General features: G+C 39.6%; 1 protein-coding gene across 4 annotated transcripts in view; it reads left to right on the plus strand.

The window, feature by feature from the left end:
• FAM189A1 (family with sequence similarity 189 member A1) overlaps window positions 1–18,963 on the plus strand; it is a 466,939-nt gene that overhangs the window by 420,099 nt on the left and 27,877 nt on the right. For all 4 annotated transcript variants that reach the window (XM_045448858.1, XM_045448859.1, XM_045448860.1 and 1 more), the window contains one exon: window positions 15,672–15,779. In XM_045448858.1, coding sequence (XP_045304814.1) covers window positions 15,672–15,779 — 108 coding nt within the window. The remainder of the gene's footprint in view (window positions 1–15,671; window positions 15,780–18,963) is intronic.

The raw sequence follows: 18,963 nt of genomic DNA on the forward strand, positions 1-18,963 counted from the left end.
CTGAGCCATCAGCCCAGAGCCAGATGCGGGGCTCGAACCCACCGACCGTGAGATCGTGACCTGAGCCAAAGTCGGACGCTTAACTGACTGAGCCACCCAGGCACCCCAGTCATATATTTTTTAAAAATCATACTTGCTGTTTGTTGCTGGTGTATGAGAATGCAATTAATTTTGCACTTTGCTCTTCTATCCAGCAATATTTCTCAATAGTCTTATTTAATTTAAATATTTGAACATGTTCTTGGGTTTTATATGTAAATAATCATTTGGGAATAATGGAAATTTTTCTTCTTATTGTATACAGTTTACTTCTTTTTAATGACTTATTCTAATGGTTGAGATCTGCTATATGGTGTTGAATAGAAGTGATAATGCTAGCCATCCCCATCTCCTTCCTGATATTTGCTATAGGGCTTCTTAACCTAAAGGAGCATTCATCTATTTCTAGTTTATTAGGAGCTTTTAAACTTGTGTTGAAGTAAATAAAATAGCAACTGCTATTCTGCATCTATTGAGATTAAATATGATTTTCTCATTTAATGTGGTAAATTCCATTAATATATTATCTTATGTTAAAACATCCTTATAATACAGGAATAGGGTGCCTGGGTGGCTCAGTTGATTGGGCATGCAACTCTTGATTTCAGCTCATGTCATGATCCCAGGGTCATGGGATCACAACATGGAATCAAGCCCCATTTTGGGCTCCACACTGAGCATGGAGTCAACTTGAGATTCTCTCTCTCTCTCTCTCTCTCTCTCCCTCTGTCTGTCTGTCTTTCTCTCTCTCTCCCCCTCTGCCCCTCTCTCCCACTCATGTGGTCTCTCATTCTCTCTCTACAAAATAAAAAATAATTTAAAAATACAGGAATATACCAAACTGGGTCATAATGCATTTTTTAATATGCCATTGGATTTAAGTTTCCAGTAATTTGCTTAGCATTTTTGCCTTTATGTTCACAAGAATGAATTTTCCTCTCTCGTCCTTTTCATATCTAGATTTGTATTATTTGTTTTTTTAAATAGCCAATTATTCCAACATGGGTTATATAATGCACCATCATTATTACAAGGATCTGCATCTGTACTCTTCTGTTCCTTGTCAGTGTCACATTATTCTGTGAACGTAGATGTATGGTACATTTTGATGTGTGCAAAGACCTTCTTCTTGTCCAAAGATTTCTTGACAACACTTGTTTATTTTTTCTTTAATATAAATATATGGTAATGTTTTGTTTGACATTGTTTTAGAGCTAAAGGCTAATTAGAATCACAGTGAGTTTTTAGAAATTCAGAATTTATAGGAAAAATATATGTTATAAAGGAATATAAAGAAAGTTATATTTTATAAAATATATAGACTGTTAATAACTATATTTTATGTAAGCCTCTTGGTAACCACAAAGAAAATACCTATAAAAGTTAAACAAAAGTAAAAGAGAAAGGATTCAAGACCTATCACTACAAAAGAAACAAACAAACTGGAACACAAAAGAAGACAGTGGTGAGAGAGGGAAAAAGGACCAGAGACCTTCAAGACAAACAGAACACAGTTAACAAAATGGCAATAGTAAATCTTTCCCTATCAATAATTACTAAATAGACTAAATCCCCAGTTAAAAAAAATACAGAATGGCTGGATGTACAAAAAAAAAAAAAAAAAAGCAGTATCTAACTGTAAGCTGCCTACAAGAAACTCACTTTAGATTCAAGAACACACATAGGCTAAAAGTTAAGGGATGCAAAAGGTATTCCATGCAAACGGTAACCAAAAGAAAGCAGTGTGGCTATACTTATATCAGACAAAGTAGACTTTAAGTCCAAAACTGTTTATAGACAATGAACGTCATCAGTAAAAAGTCAATTCAACGAAAGATAAAGCAGTTGTAAATATATATGCACTCAACATCAGAGCACCTATGTATATAAATTGATATTGACAGCTTTGAAAGGAGAAATCAGCAAAACAATAATAGCAGACTTCAATATGCTACTTTCAATAATAGAACATCCAGACAGAAAATCAATAAAGAAGAAGTGGACTTGAACAAAATAGACCTAACAGATACATACAGAGCTTTGCATCCAACAGTACAAGAATACATGGAACATTCTCCAGGATAGATTACAAGTTAGGTCATAAAACAAGTCTTAAGTCAAAACAAGTCTTAAGAAGATTGAAATCATGCAAGGTATCTTTTCTGACCACAATAAAATGAAACTAGAAATCAATAACAGCAAGAAAACAGGAAAATTCATTATATATATATATATATATATAGAGAGAGAGAGAGAGAGAGAGAGAGAGAGAGAGAGAGAGATACACATATGGTGCATGCAACACACACAAAGAGAGAAATTTATTTTTTACCTGATTATCCTTCCTTAATTTCAGAAACATGGCAAACAGTTTTCTTGATCTTAAAACTTGATAGAATTATAAGAAAATAATTAGTCTATAAATTACAATTATTTATATAGTTATGTAGGCAATTTACACCCACCAACTAAAAACTAAAAGCTATTGCTTCAGAGGGCAGAGAACAGGTTTTGAATTGCCAAATAAGGTGCAGTTCTGCACCATTGTGGAGAGTGTAAATCTCCTCATGAGTCCTTGCTCAAAGTTAAAAGTGTCATTGAACAAACAGCATATATTGTATGAGAAGCAAACCTGTCCTCTCCTGGTAGCATTTGTGTTATTGATGGTGCCTGAGAGACTAAAGCAAGGCCAAAATTCACTTAAATTTGTAGGGATCCTAAGTAGAATGTTTGCATCTTGAAATTACAAGTTTTGCAGATTCCTCCATGAATCACTTACCTTCTCCATATGACAGCCTAATTTTAGCTCCTTTTCTAAGACCAGTATTCAAGCCAGCCACGAAAACCTCTGTCTGCAAGAACTGCTTTCTACAGAGACAAATTAAATGGCCTGGGATCTGTTCCAGGATGTAACTCGTCACTTGAGAAATTTTATGGAAAATAGAAGTCACAAATTTTACACACACACACACACACACACACAAGGATCATACTACCAACAAAAGTGTTTGTACAGATAGAGTCTTGCACATCCATTAATTTATTTTGGTGATGATGAATTTTTCTCTTTGTGCGGTTGGAAATTTGGAAATTAAGCATAACATTTCCTTCCAGTCTGAACTTTAAATTCAGAATAGAATAATGAAATATCCCATACATTATCAAACAATGTTTACCAGTCATTTGTTTTGAATGAGATATTCTACTATAGAGAACAGCAGAAGACCTGTTCTCTGTTCATGATGCCCTCTCAAAATGAAGATGGAAATATACTGTCAGGAACTGTGCAGAGTCTGAGATTTTACTTGCTTTCAAGCTAACAAAGTAGCCTGTTAGAGTTAACTGTTACTTCTCTGGCAGAAGACATGAGACTCATGGTTCAGAGACAAAGGACTTTCTATTCATGGTGAAAGCAGTAGCCTGAGCTTCATGTTGGTTTGTGTGAGTTCCCTGTGCCCAAGTCTTCAGGGATGATACAAAGGATCCATCATGGATGCCTGCACATGCAGTGAGCTACATTAGGCAGAGAAGCACTCAGCCTGGGGAATTTGATGCATTTGTAATAAACCCATCCTTTGTCTAGGGGCAGTGTTACCTCCTTCCTCAAGCTTGCTTGTTGCAAACACAACCCTGGGAAATAGGCAGGGTAAAGAGCTGTCAAGGTTTATCTTCTTGGCATGCCCAGCAGGAACTTGCAGGCATGCTCAGGACCCAGAGCAGACTGGCTCTTCCAACACAGATCACATTACATGTCAGGTAACAGTCTGTGGCCAGTGTCTAACATCACAGTGCAATAGAAAATATATGGTGCAGGTTGCCCTGTGGGTTCAAAAGAGGAAAGATTTTCTGTGATATCAGCTGTTGGAGAAGAAGATACTGAAGGAAATGAGATTCAACCTGGCCCTTGAAAACAGAATCACATTTGGATCCAAGAGACAAAGAAACATAAGAAAGAACTGTAATGAGAGAAGCCCTTTAAATACTCCTCCTGGGCAAGGTGGGTCAGAAGAGGAAGAGAGTGGTTGTCAAAATGGGGTAAGTTGTCCAGGGACATAGGTGTTAATGAAGGTCTGAACTGGATAGGCACTGGATTTGGGAGGGGAGGGACAGATGGGAAGGACCTACGGAGGATACGTAAGTTCAAGCTGGTGACGTGAGAATGGTGTTGAGAGTTTTGAAATCTTCACATATTTGCTTTGTTCTCAGAGCAGAGCAGCCCAGTAATGAGTGTACCTTGTGCTTTAATGCAGGAGGTTCTAAGCTCTGGAAGACACTGAGCTTAGCCGTCCCCACCTGGAACACAGAACGGGATGGCAACACGTGTAGTTTCTGGTCATGCTCTCCATCACTCCCACCCAGCTTTTCTAACATCCTTTTTTTCCCATTTGAATCCCTTTCCTTCCATGAAAGACCCGCTGATATAGTTATCCCTGCATCGAGTAATTAGGAAGCTTCAATAGGATAATTCTGATAAAACCCAACTCCCAATTATAACACACTTACAGTTACTATTGGCTGTGGTCTCATTGGCTGTGGTATAGTTTTTATACCATGAGCCTTTCCTTACCTTTTGTCATTACACTTTGGCTGATAATGGGATCTCTTTCTTTATTCAAATTTAAAAAATGTTGAAAACAACTGGTCAAGGAGCTAATAGAAATGAATGTAAGATCATTTGACCTCTGGACAATGGTATTTCAAACAACCAAAGGAATCGAACTCCTGGATTTTTAATGTTTTTTAATGCATAATTTATCATGTCTGTCACCTTCCTCTGTTAATCATGTTATTAATATTCAGAATTTACTTGGATTGGAGAGAATTTTAAAAGACTTCATCACATGTAAGTTTACCTAAGTATTTCCTCTTTGTTTTGTTTTATACATGATTTGTTATATACATGATTTCCTAGTTTTATTAGAGGAAGTATGCACAATGGCTGACAGCAAACTTAGTATCCACAGTGAAAGACGCACCCTGTTTTAACACTTGCCATTTTGAATGACCTTATAAAAATATTTTATAGAGCACAGCTTTCAGTACTTATAGAGGATTCTTGATAAAGCTGTCAAAGAGCAGAAGTAAAGGCATTACTTAAGCCAGAGAGAGAATTCCAAAGAAACACATAAACGTAATTCCAGGTGATGTACAGTTATCTAAAAAAAAAGAAAAAAGAAAAAAAAGCCAAACATTTTAACAGCTGGAAGAAGAAGAAGAAGAAGAAGAAGAAGAAGAAGAAGACGACGACGTCTTTCTGGTGTGTGTTTCAAATGAATATACGCCATGAGACATAAAGTGGCATTTGCCTCCTGATGAATATTCAAAAAAGGTTGTGATTTGTGTTTTTTTGTGTGTGTGTGTGAGTGGTTTTATTTGGTTGCAAATAAATATATTTATTTATATTTATATTTAACCAAATATATTTATTTGGTTGCAAATGAGAGTATATACAAAATTAGTGTTCTTTTTAAAAGGGCATTCATTTTAATGACAGTGGAATATGTGGTCAATAAAGTTGAAATTTTTAGATTGAGGACAAAATTCAGGTACTGTTTATATTTTTGGTTATGGTACATTAAGAGATGTCACTATATTGGTTCTAATTTTGAATTTCCCCCTGAGAGATAAAAAAATATATAATTAAGATTTATAGGGGCGCCTGGGTGGCGCAGTCGGTTAAGCGTCCGACTCCAGCCAGGTCACGATCTCGCGGTCTGTGAGTTCGAGCCCCGCGTCGGGCTCTGGGCTGATGGCTCAGGGCCTGGAGCCTGTTTCCGATTCTGTGTCTCCCTCTCTCTCTGCCCCTCCCCCGTTCATGCTCTGTCTCTCTCTGTCCCAAAAATAAATAAAAAAACGTTGAAAAAAAATTAAAAAAAAAAGATTTATACATACTATCTGAGGTTATTCTCTGGTGTGTCTTTAAGGGGAGGATGGTAATTTCATCCAAGAATGCCCTCTTCTCCAGGGAGTCTGGAGCAACCTAATCCCCTGTGGTCTGGTAGGTCTGGAGATGGGAAAGAGTGAACCCCAGGCCATCAGATACATCAAGGGCACCCACAGGTGAAGGCGCATCTTGATTCTGTAGGGATGACACCTAGTCCACATCTTCAGTCCTGACCTCCATCATGTGCTCCAGACCCGCCTTTCCAACTGATCACTAACGTCTCTGTGGGCAGGCTCCTGGTAGCTCAGCTTTACATGTCCCAGACCACATTGGTTATTCTCCTTTGAAGATTGCTGCTTTCTCACAGGTCCCTGGCACAACTGCTGGCATCTCATGCTCCCACTCACAATGTATGCCTCAGAATCATCTCCTACCCATTCTTCTCCCACATTCCAGTCTGCCCCCAACCAATGGCCATGCCCTGTTGGTTTTAGCTTCAGAGTCACTCTCAGACTCCCGGTCTCCGTGCTTCCTCCATGCACTTTGGTTTCATTCCTCTGCAGCAGTGACAAAATGGTTACCCCCATGTTTCCAGTCTCTCATTTCAACACATATTTATTGAGCACCTGCTACATCCCAGTTTCTATGGTAGTAGGCCCTGCAAAAGGTGTTTCTCTCCATTGTTTGTGAAAATAGCTTACATTATCTTTTTCCCAACATCACACGTTTTCAGAGGTATCTCATCACTTAGGAAATTAAAAAAAACCTCCTTAGCCTTTTTCCAACCACATCGTTGTGTGCTCTTTTCCACAACTGAGCTCCCATCCTGCTCCATCCTTAGTGGCTGCAGGAGCAGGGAGGACACTTGAGATAGCCATAGTAATGTTGCACAGAAGACTTAAGGCAGATGTCTAAGCCCTGCTACAGCTGCTGAGAAAACTGAAACAAACAAAAAAAAAAGCCACCAAGAGCTTTTGGCCAAGACAGAATTACAGGAACTGGATTTAGTCTCCCACCTGAAACAATTCCCCACACCCACTCCCCGCCCCCCACCCACAAAAAAAAAAACAGACAAAATATGAAGACATTGAACATCAGGCAGTGAAGGACAGTGATCCCTGCGATATGGTCAGTAAATGTCCCAGCTTACAGCCTCAAAAGACTCCAGGTCACAGATCAGGGAAGGGGGACTCAGGAGGATCTCTACAGACTCCCTGAGTTGGGGACACAAAGCTGAAAGTCTTAGGGAGACTAAAGCCTAGGGACTAGAGTTCCCAGGACAGGATAGTGGAGGGGAGAGAACTCTGGAGTCTTTAGAGGTTCCCTCTGGAGTATTCAGTTGGATAATGATTAGCCCATGCACATAAAGAAACTATTGGAGTCTAGGGAAAGAACCACAGAAAAGGTTTAGAGAACAGTGTCTATTCTCAGATGTGCTCACACAGGTCTGAGAGTAACACTTGTTCCCACATTACAGAGTAATCAGCACAGCTTTCCCTCAGGAGTGAGGAATAATTAGCCCTAGCCTGAGCCCTGCTCATTTCTGCCTAACAAATCTGAAAAACGAGACTCAGTTCTCTGTCTTCACATTGTCATTGAACAGTTTAACCTTGGGGATTTGTTTAAACATGGTATGTTAACTTTGTCCCCTATACTATCATAATCACCCTCCTTTTTGGCTATTTTACAAGTCAGCTTTGAGAACAAATGAGTGGGAAAGGGATTGCAGAAAGACTTTGTGATCATAATGACTTACAGGAGAGTGGGGAACTTTCTTAAAGGATGAGATAGATAACACGTGGGTTCATGTGTAATGGGAATTACATTCTGGGAATGCTCCCAGAATAGAAAGTCATGTGGACACATACCTCATGCATGTATGATGCATGTCAGGAAATGCAATACTTCCCACCTCCTCTTGAGGATTTGTCAATCCCTTGATTAGATCATTGAAACTAACCTCATTAGTGCCATGGTCTTTCAGGTGAAAGATCCAATTTTCCTGATAGCTTTTTGAGTATGTACAGTATTTTGTACATTTTTGAATGAGTAAAATTGAATTTGAGGCCATATCCTTACAGGTAGACCTTGTTTTATTGTGCTTCATTTTACTGCACTTCTTAGATACTGTATTGAAGGTTTGTTTGCATCAAGCAAGTCTACTGGCAACATTTTTCCCACAGAACTTGTTCACTTCATGTCTTTGTCACCTTTTGGCAATTCTCACAATATTTTGACTTTCATTATTATATTTTTTATGGTGAGCTGTGAGCAGCGATCTCTGATGTTTTACTGTTAAGATTGTTTTGGGGCACCATAAACCATGCCCATATATAAAATGGCAGACTGAATTGATAAATGTATGTGTTCTGACTGCTCCACTGACCAGCCATTCTCTGGTGTGTGCTGTCTCTCTTTCTCTCTCTCTCTCTCTCTCTCTCTTTGGGTCTACCTGTTTCCGGAGACATAACAATATTGAAAGTAGGATAATTAATAACCCTACAACAGCCTCTAAGTGTTCAAGTGAAAGGAAGAGTTGAATGTCTCTCCCTTTAAACCAAAGGCTAGAAATGATTAGGCTTAGTGAAAAAGGCATGTTGAAAGCTGAGATAGGCTAAAAGCTAGAGCTCTGGTACCAGTCATCCAATTAGTGAATACAAAGAAAACGTTCTTGAAGGAAATTGGAAGTGCTACTCCAGTGAACACATGAATGTTAAGAAAGAAAAACAGCCTTAATGCTGACGTGGAGAAAGTTTTAGTGGGCTGGATAGATGATCAAACAGCCACACATTCCTTTAAGCAAAAGCCTAATCCAGAGCAAGGCCCTCACTCTCTTCAGTTCTACAAGGACTGAGAGAGGTGAGGAAGACGCAGAAAGTTTGAAGCTAGAAGAGGTTGCTTCATGAGGTTTAGGGAAAGAAGCTGTCTCTATAGCATAAAAGTACAAGGTGAAGCAACAAGTGTGGATGTAGAAGTTGCACTAAGTTATTCAGAAGATCTAGGTAAGATCATTGATGAAGGTGGCTACATTCAATAGTAGAATTTCAATGGAGAAGAAACAGTTGCCTATAGGAAGAAGATGCAATTTAGGACTTTTATAGCTAGAGAGGAAAAGTCAATGCCTGGCCTCAAAGATTCAAAAGACAGATCGACTCTGATGAAGATGCACAATGGAAGTAATGTCGTTTTCATGCCTGCTAATACAACATCTGTTTTGCAGCCTAACGATCAAGGAGTAATTTTCAACTTTCAAGTCTTCTTATGTAAGAAATACATTTCATTCAAGCCAAAACTGAAGTGAGATATCACCTCACACCTGTAAGAATGGCTAAAATCAAAAGCACAAGAAATGACAAGTGTTGGCAAGGATGTGGAGAAAAAGGAACCCTCTTGCACTTTTGGTGAGATTGCAACGTTGTGAAGCCACTCTGGAAAACAGTATGGAGGTTCCTCAAAAAATTAAAAGTAGAACTACCCTATGATCCAGTAATCACATTACTGGATATTTACCCCAAAATTACCATAACAGTAATCCAGGGGAGAGTGGTTAAGATGGTGGAGGAGTAAGGTGACCCTAAGCTTGCCTCATCCCTCAAACACAGCTAGATAAATATCAAATCATTCTTAACACCCAAGGAATTGATCTGAGGACTGAGAAAACAAGGCTGAATGTCTACAGGTAGAAAAATGACCACCTCATGGAAGGTAGGAACTGTGGAAGTTGATATGAAGGAGAAAAGAACTGTGGGTGCTGTGGAGGGGAGGAAACCCTGATCATTGCGAGAAGAGTGAGAGAGAAGGAGTGAAAAAAGAGTGAAAATGCAGAGGGTACTGCACAAGAAAACCCTTCCCAAAAACCATTGATGGGAAAAGGAGAGGTGCTGAATACTTCAAGTCTTCATACGCAACAGACTAAAGTTTTAGAGATCCACACTGCTGCTGGGGTTGTGCCTGGTTGGTTTAGCAGTGCTCTGGTGGGGAAGGAGAGCAGAATCCCGGGAGCAGGCAGCATGGTTTAAAAATGCACTAACCGGGGCGCCTGGGTGGCACAGTCGGTTAAGCGTCCGACTTCAGCCAGGTCACAATCTCGCGGTCCGTGAGTTCGAGCCCCGCGTCAGGCTCTGGGCTGATGGCTCAGAGCCTGGAGCCTGTTTCCGATTCTGTGTCTCCCTCTCTCTCTGCCCCTCCCCCGTTCATGCTCTGTCTCTCTCTGTCCCCAAAATAAATAAACGTTAAAAATGCACTAACCAAGATGCAAGCCTGAATGATGCCAAGACAAGGAGGATGGACGAATCAGAGGAACAAATCAGTGATATAGAAGATAAAATTATAGAAAATAATGAAGCTGAAAAGAGGAGGAAAATAAAGGTATTATATCATGAATGTAGACTTAGGGAACTCAGTTACTCCTTAAGGCATAATAACATTCATATCATAGGAGTCTCAGAAGATGAAGAGAGAAAAAGAGGGGCAGAAGGTTTATTTCAGCAAATTATAGCTGAAAACTTCCCTAATCTGAGGAGGGAAACAGATGTGAAAATCCAAGAAGCACATGGGAGCAAGAGAACTCCCAATAAATTCAATAAAAGCTGGCCATCACCAAGACATATCATAGTCAAATTCACAAAATACACAGACAAGGAAAAAATCCTCAAAGCAGCAAGGGGAAAAAGTCCTTAAACTACAAGGGAAGACAGATCAGATTCACAGCAGATCTGTCCACAGAAACTTGGCAGGCCAGAAGGGAGTGGCATGATATATTCAATGTGCTGAATGGGAAAATATGAAATATGCAGCCAAGAATGCTTTATCCAGCAAGCCTGTCACTCAGAATAGAAGGAGAGATGAAGAGTTCCCCAGAGAATCAAAAACTAAAGAGTTTGTAACCACTAAGCCAGCCCTGCAAGAAATATTAAAGGGAACTCTTTGGGGAAAAGGGGAACAAAACCAACAAAGACTAGAAAGGAATACAGAACATCACCAGAAACACTTACTTTAGAGGTAACACAATGGCACTAAATTCATATCTATCAATAATCACCCTGAATGTAAATGGGCTAAATGCTCCAATCAAAAGACATAGGGTATCAGAATATATAAAAATAAAAACAAGACACATTTATATGCTGCCTACAAGAGACTTATTTTATAAAGACCTAATGATACCTGCAGATTGAAAGTGAAGGGATGGAGAACCATCTATCATTCTAATGGATGTAAAAAAAAAAAAAAGCCAGAGTAGCCATACTTATATCCAGAAAACTGGATTTTAAACCAAAATCTGTAACAAGAGACGAAGAAGAGCATTATACCACAATTAAGGGGTCTGTCCATCAAGAAGATCTAACAATTGTAAACATTTATGCCCCCACCTTGAGAGAACCCAAGTATATAAATCAATTAATAACAAACATAAACTCATTGATAATAATAGATAATTAATAATAGATAATAGTAGGAGACCTTAATACCCCACTTACAACAATGGACATATCATCTAAGCAGAAAATCAACAAGGAAACAATGGCTTTGAATGACACACTGGACCAGTTGGACTTACCATTTATATTCAGAACATGCCATCCTAAAGCAGCAGAATACACATTCTTTTCAAGTGCACATGGAACATTCTTTGGAATAGATCACATATTGGGTTATAAATCAGTCCTCAGCAAGTACAAAATGATGGAGATCATACCATGCATATTTGCAGACCACAACACTATGAAACTGGAAATCAACCACAGGAAAAAATTTGGAAATCCCACAAATACATGGAAGGTTTAAAACATCCTACTACAGAATGAATGGGTTAACCTGGAAATTAAAGAAGAAATTAGAAAATATATGGAAGCAAAGGAAAATTAAAACATAAAAGTCCAAGCCCTTTGGATGCAGCAAAGGCAGTCCAAGAGAGAAGTATATTGCAATACAGGCCTGTATCAAGAAGCAAGAATAGTCTCAAATACACAACCTAACTATATGCCTAAAGGAGCTAGAAAAGGAGCAGTATAAAAACCTAAATCTAGCAGAAGGGAACTAATAAAAGCTAGAGCAGAAATAAACGAAAGAGAAACAAACAAAAACAGAACAGATCAATGAAACCAAGAGCTGATTCCTTGAAAAGATTAATAAAATTAATTGATAAACCCCTAGCCAGACTTGTCAGAAAGAAAAGAGAAAGAACTCAAATAAATAAAGTCATTAATCAGAGAGGAGAGATCACAACTAACACCACAGAAATACCAAAAATTATAAGAGATTATGAAAAAATATATGCCAATAAACTGCACAAGCTGGAAGAAATAGACAAATTCCTAGAAACATACAAACTACCAAAATTGACACAGGAAGAAATAGAAAGTTTGAATAGACCCATAACCAGAAAAGAAATTGAATAAGCAATCAAAAATTTCCCAACAAACAAAAGTCGCCAGATGGCTTCCCAGGGGAATTCTACAAGACATTTAAAGAAGAATTAATACGTGTTCTTCTCACACTGTCCTCCCCCCCCCCAAAAAATGGAAGGAAAACTCCCAAATTTCTTCTAGGAGGCCACGATTACATTGACTCCAAAACCAGAAAAAGACCCCACTAAAAAGCAGAAGTATAGGCCAGTATCCCTGAACATGGATGCAAAAATTCTCAACAAGGTACCAGCAAATTTAATTCATCAGTATTAAAATAATTAGTCACCACAAGTGGTATTTATTCCTGGGCTTCATTGATGGTTCAATACTCACAAATCAATCAATGTGATATACCACATTGATAAAAGAAAGGCTAAGAACCACATGATTCTCTCAATAGATGCAGAAAAAGCATTTGACAAAATACAGCATCCTTTCTTGATAAAAATTCTTAAGTAGGGATAGATGGAATGAACCCCAACATCATAAAGGCCATATATGAAATATCCACAACTAATATACCCAATTGGGAAAAAATGAGAGCTTTTACTCAATGGTCAGGAACAAGACAGGGATGTCCACTCTCACCATTACTATTTAACATAGTACTGGAAGTCTTAGCCTCAGCAATCAGACAACAAAAAGAAATAAAAGACATCCAAACTGGGAAGGAAAAAGTCAAAATTTCACTATTCAAAGATGACATGATACTCTATGTAGAAAACCCGAAAGACTCCACCAAAAAATTTGCTAGAACTAATACATGAATTCAGCAAACTCACAGGATATAAAATCAAGGTACAGAAATCTGTTGCATTTCTATACACCAATAATGAAGCATCAGAAAAAGAAATCAAGGAGTCAATCCCATTTTACAATTATACCAAAAACCCTAAGATACCTAGGAATAAACCTAACCAAAGAGGTAAAAGATCTATACTCTGAAAACTATAGGACACTTATGAAAGAAAGTGAAGAGGACACAAAGAAATGGAAAAACATTCCATGCTTATGGATTGGAATAACAGATACTGTTAAAATGTCTATACCACCCAAAGCAATCTACACATTCAGTGCAATCCCTATCAAAATGCCACCAGCACTTAAAAAACAATCCTAAATTTTGCATTGAAGGACAAAAGACCCTGAATAGCCAAAGCAATCTTGACAAAGCAAAGCAAAGCTGGGGGCATCACAATTTCAGACTTCAAGCTGTGTTACAAAGCTATAGTCATCAAAACATTATGGTACTGGCACAAAAACATACATATATATCAATGGAACAGAATAGAAAACCCAGAAATCTTCACAATCTTGGATTAGACATAAGTTCTTAAACTTGACACCAAAAGCATGATCCATAAAGTAAAATTGGTAAGCTGGATCTTGTGAACATGAAACTTACAAAACTTGTGTTCAGTGAAAACTTGTGTGAAGAGGATTAAAAGAAAAACTATTGACTAGGAAAAAATGTTTGCAAACCACATATCTGACAAAAGAGCAGGATCTTAAATGCAAAAAGAAGTCTCAAAACTCAATAAAAATGCATCCAGTGCAGTTGGGGAATGGGCAAAAGGTATGAACAGACACTTTACCTAAGAGGGCATAGATATCCAATGAGCACACATAGGGTTGCCTGGGTGGCTCAGCTGGTTAAGCGTCTGACTCTTGTTTTCACTTAGCTCAGGTCATGATCTCACGGTTCATGAGTTTGTACCCCACATGGGGTCTGAGCTGACAGTGCAGAGCCCGTGTGGGATTCTTTCTCCCTCTATCTCTCTGCCCCTCCCGTGTCGTTCTCTCTCTCTCTCTCTCTCTCTCTCTCTCTCTCTCTCAAATAAATAAACTTAAAAAACTGAGCACACATGAAGATGTTTAGCAGCATTAGCCATCAAGGAAATACAAATTAAAACCATATTGGTATATCACTACACTCCCTATCAGAATGGCTAAAATAAAAATGGTGATACCAAGTGTGGGCAAGGAAACAGAGAAGCTGGATCATTCATACACTGCTGGTAGGAACATAAAATGGTTCATCCACTGTGGAAAACAATTTGGCAGTTTCTCATAAAACTAAACATTCAATTACCATGTGACTCAACAACTGTACTCTTGGACATTTTTCCCAGAGAAATAAAAACCTATGGTCACACAAAGACCTGTACACAAATGTTAATGGCAACTTTATTTGTATAAGCCAACAAACTGAAAACAACCCAGATATTTCTCATCTGGTGCCTGATTGAGCAAACTGGGTACATCCAAGCCATGGAATACTGTTCAACAGTAAAAAGGAATGAACTACAATACGTGCAACAGCGTGGATGACTCTTCAGGGGATTATGCTGAGTGAAAAAAGTAAGGTTACATGCTATATGATTCCACTTGTATATGGTTCTTGAAAGGACAAAATTATAAAAATTGAGATCAGATTAATGGTTGACAAGGGTTGAGCTGGAACAGGGGGAAGGACGTATGTTGGTCAATGAAAGGGCAACATGGGGCAGGGAGCCCTGTGATGATGGAAATGTTCTTCTTGACTGCATCCACATCAATCCTGGCTATGATATTTCACTATAGTTTTGTAAGATGCTACCATGGGGGAAACTGAGTAAAGAGTATGCAGGATGTCTCTGTATTATTTCTTATATACCTGCATGTGATTCTATCATTACCCCAAGGTAAAAAGCTTAATTTAAAAACTTGGCATTTTAGGGGTGCCTGGGTGGCTTCCTCAGTTAAGTGTCTGACTTCGGCTCAGATCATGATCTCATGGTTCATGAGTTCGAGCCCCACGTAGGGTTCTGTGCTGGCAGCTCAGACCCTGGAGCCTGCTTCAGATTCTGTGTCTCTCCCTCTCTGCCCCTCCCCTCTTCATGCTCTGTCTCTCTCTGTCTCTCAAAAATGAATAAACAGTAAAAAAGAAGAAAGGAAGAAAGAAAGAAAGGAAGGAAGAAAGCAAGCAAGCAAGCTTGGCATTTTATTAAATACTTAAAAATTTTGAGATACATTTTATAATTAATAAAGATTGCCCACCCACTTAAATGCTGGTGATTCCAAGATTTTCTTAGACAGTGACTGCCTAATCATGATCAAAATTGTGAAATATATCACTTAGTATCTAATAATTCTATCAGCATTGTAGGAGAATAAACAGATGTGTCTCTATTAAAGTCCAGTTTTGATTATGAAGCAAACAAAAAGCTACAAAACAAAACCTCCATGAAGTGGATAATTGGCCACACTTTTTCTGGACCTTGATGGAAATGCTAAGGATCTGCCTTCTGGGTTGTCAGGATGAGACTGACTTTCTTCTGCCTTTTTCTCTCTCACAGGATCTCCTCTTCAGCGTGTGTGCCCTCAATGTCCTCTCCACCATCGTGTGTGCGTTGGCCACAGCCATGTGCTGCATGCAGATGGTCTCTTCTGATGTCCTGCAGATGGTGAGTGGCCCCCTTCCTTCCCATGCATGCTCAAGATGGCTAGCCTGACCCCCTTCTCCTCCAGCCAGTTTGAAACCAACATAGAGTGGACACTTCTAGCTTCCAACCAGAAACCCCAAGGATGATAGGCCCTGAGGGTCCATGGAGGCCACCTCGTGCTGCCCTCTGGAAGACAGAGAACCTGTACATTTGGTGCCACTAACATATTTATTTTAGGCATTGAATGCATGTTAACAGAGTCCGGCCACCCTCATGCCCCTCTAGATGGCCTCTACTGTGTCCCCTGAATAATTTTAGTGACAATCCTGTAGCCCTAGACATCCTCTGGGCCCAGCACCTCCAGAGCGAGGTGGCTTCTTCAAGCTTTAATGTTCTCTTTTAATAAAGGGAGGTTTTAGAAGATGAGTTCTTTTCAAATTGAAAAACTGCTCATCTGTGCTTTTTAGACTTCCTAATTAACCCTGAGCTCATAATCTACTGGCAGGTCACTGGCTGGCCCTCATGACCACCCTGGCCAGGGTCTTACAGTCGAAGAACTGCTGCTCCTAAGGGAGAGAGATAAGAACAGGAGCAAGGGTCATACACATATTAATACACGTTTATAAGTACATGCTTAATAAATAATGAAGGCTCTTTATTATTCAGTGTAAATGAAACACAGCCCACTGTTTGCTGTGTCACCACTAAAGTCAGTACGATAAAGAGAAACTAATGGGAAGATACTGTTCTCTAGTGCTCAGGGTAGGAATCATCTGTGTGTGCGTGCATCTGTCTGTCTCTGTGTCTCTGTCTCTTGTGTTGCTTCTTCAAGATCCATCTGCCTCCCCCTCAGTGTTTTATGCATCTCACGAAAAGAAAAGCAAGTTATTCTTGTAGTAGGCTGTTTTATTTGCTCTTTCTTATCCACCCCATGGCAATACATCAGTTCATCAAGATACAGGGCCAGAGAGCATCATTACCAAGATGTTAAAAATTCATTGGTTCTAATCATATGCAACATCCGCCTCTTTGTCCCAGTGTATATCTACACAGCTGTCACAGCCAGGGCTGACCTTTCTGAGAAGTGGCAGTTCTCCGAAAGGTATCTAATTAAGCAGTTATTCAGCAGCGATGAACTTTTGGCCCTGCTCACCGAGGCCTCATGTTGGTGATTTTCTCCAGCATGTTGTGTAAAGGAAAGGTTAAGTACCATGGGGTTCTACTCACCTCTGCATATTTTACTATTGATCTGTAAATATCACACCAATTTGACCAAACTAACAGAACCAAAGGGCTATAAATGTAAACATTTGCATTTCCTGGTTTGAAGTGTTAGAATGAAACCCACCAACTAAACAAGCATCAGGCCTATGGAAGCTGTGATAGATATACAACTGTAACACCAAGAGCAGGGTCATTCTATCATTCTGCCACAGGGAACCTGAGCGGGCCTGGAATCCTGGGCCTGACGACAGCCATGACTGGGTCGGAGTCCCACCTCTTCTGCATATGAGGCTGGGGACTCCGGACATGTCACTGAACCCGCCAGAGCCTCAATTTCCTCAACTCAAATGAACCTAATGGTATACCTGGTGAACATTCAAGAAACATGACCTAGTCGATCCATAAATGTGGGCAGAATATTAGTTACTGGGCTATCTCAGCCACGACTATGAATGCCATGGCCCTTGATGTACTTTGCCAACTGTAAAACACCAAAGGGAAATAAGGTGTTTTTACAATTACCACAGCCACCATCACAACCTCTGGTTGTTTCATAGCTGTTTGCGGGTAAGTTTGCTTCTTACCCCTGGCTTAGAAGTAGAAATCAGTTAAATTCCTGCAGGTGAGTCCTTTTCCCTTTGTGTCTATGGGCTATGGGACCAGACAAGGCTCAAGGGGAACAGGTGGTATATGACCATGGTGCATTGTGGAACCAGTGCATGATCTTGGGCACATCCCTGCCTATTGGTCCCAGTTTCCTCTGCTCTATGTAAGACTGTTCATGTTCTGCTTCCTCTTGGGTCCGCTGACAGAGGAATCACATAATGCATGTGTGTGGACTTTGAAAAACCCTGGTGGCCATGTGAAGGAGGTGGGCTTTTACCACATGGGTCAGAAGCTGGGTGAAGCTGGCCACATAGGCTGCACCCGTGAGAAAGGAGAAGTGGGAAGCCCAGGGGCTCATGGGTACGCCCTGCAGGATGGAACCTGGTACTATTTATTCATGAAAATGCCTCAGGCTCTTTTTACTTTTTTAGAAAAGTCTTCTCCTTTTTCTCCAGCTCTACTCCATTGCAATTGACTTTAATTTTCTTACTTCATTTCATTAGACTGTTTAATTAAAGAAGTAATGTATGATCACTGAAACAAGTAAAACATAGAGATAGATAAAGGCATAGTTAATAATCTACCTTCTCCCATCTTATTCTCTTGAGGAAACTTTGCATTAAATCCTTCCATTTCTTTATTGACTTCTTAGTGTTTATATTAACATATATATAATCTATTTTCCTTGTTCCTCCTTCCCTTCTTCCCTCCATCCTTCCCTCTCTTCTTCCTTCCATTATTTCTTCCTTTTAGCCAAATAGGATCGTACCATTCATTATCACTCTGCAGTGTGATTTTAATAGCCTGAAACTCTCATGGACATCCCTCTAGGTTAATCTATACAGAAATGTATTCCTGTCTACATTGATCCATAATATGGATGTAATGTCAGTCAGTTGGCTATTTATCTATTCGATCCATGAATGCTTGAGTTCTTTCTTTCTTTTTTTGAGAGAGGGCATGAGTGAGCAAGGGGCAGAGAGAGGGAAAAAGAGAGAGAGGGAGAGAGAGAGAGAAGCAGGGCTCATGCTCACCCAAAGTGGGGATAGAACTACGAGATCATGAACTGAGCCTAAGTCAGATGCTTAACTGACTGAGCCACCCAAGCGCCCTTTTCTTTTCAAAAAAAAAATTTTTATTAATGTTTATTTATTTTTGAGAGGGAAAAAGAGAGGGACAGAGCACAAGCGGAGGAGGGGCAGAGAGAGGAAGACACAGAATCCGAAGCAGGCTACAGGCTCTGAGCTGTCAGCACAGAGTCCAATGCAGGGCTCAAACTCACGAACTGTGAGATCATGACAGGAGCTGAAATTGGACACTTAACTGACTGAGCCACCCAGGTGCTCCATGGCGCCCCTTTCTTATTTTTGATTTT

This window comes from Leopardus geoffroyi, chromosome B3, assembly GCF_018350155.1.
Source record: "Leopardus geoffroyi isolate Oge1 chromosome B3, O.geoffroyi_Oge1_pat1.0, whole genome shotgun sequence".
Taxonomy (NCBI): domain Eukaryota; kingdom Metazoa; phylum Chordata; class Mammalia; order Carnivora; family Felidae; genus Leopardus; species Leopardus geoffroyi.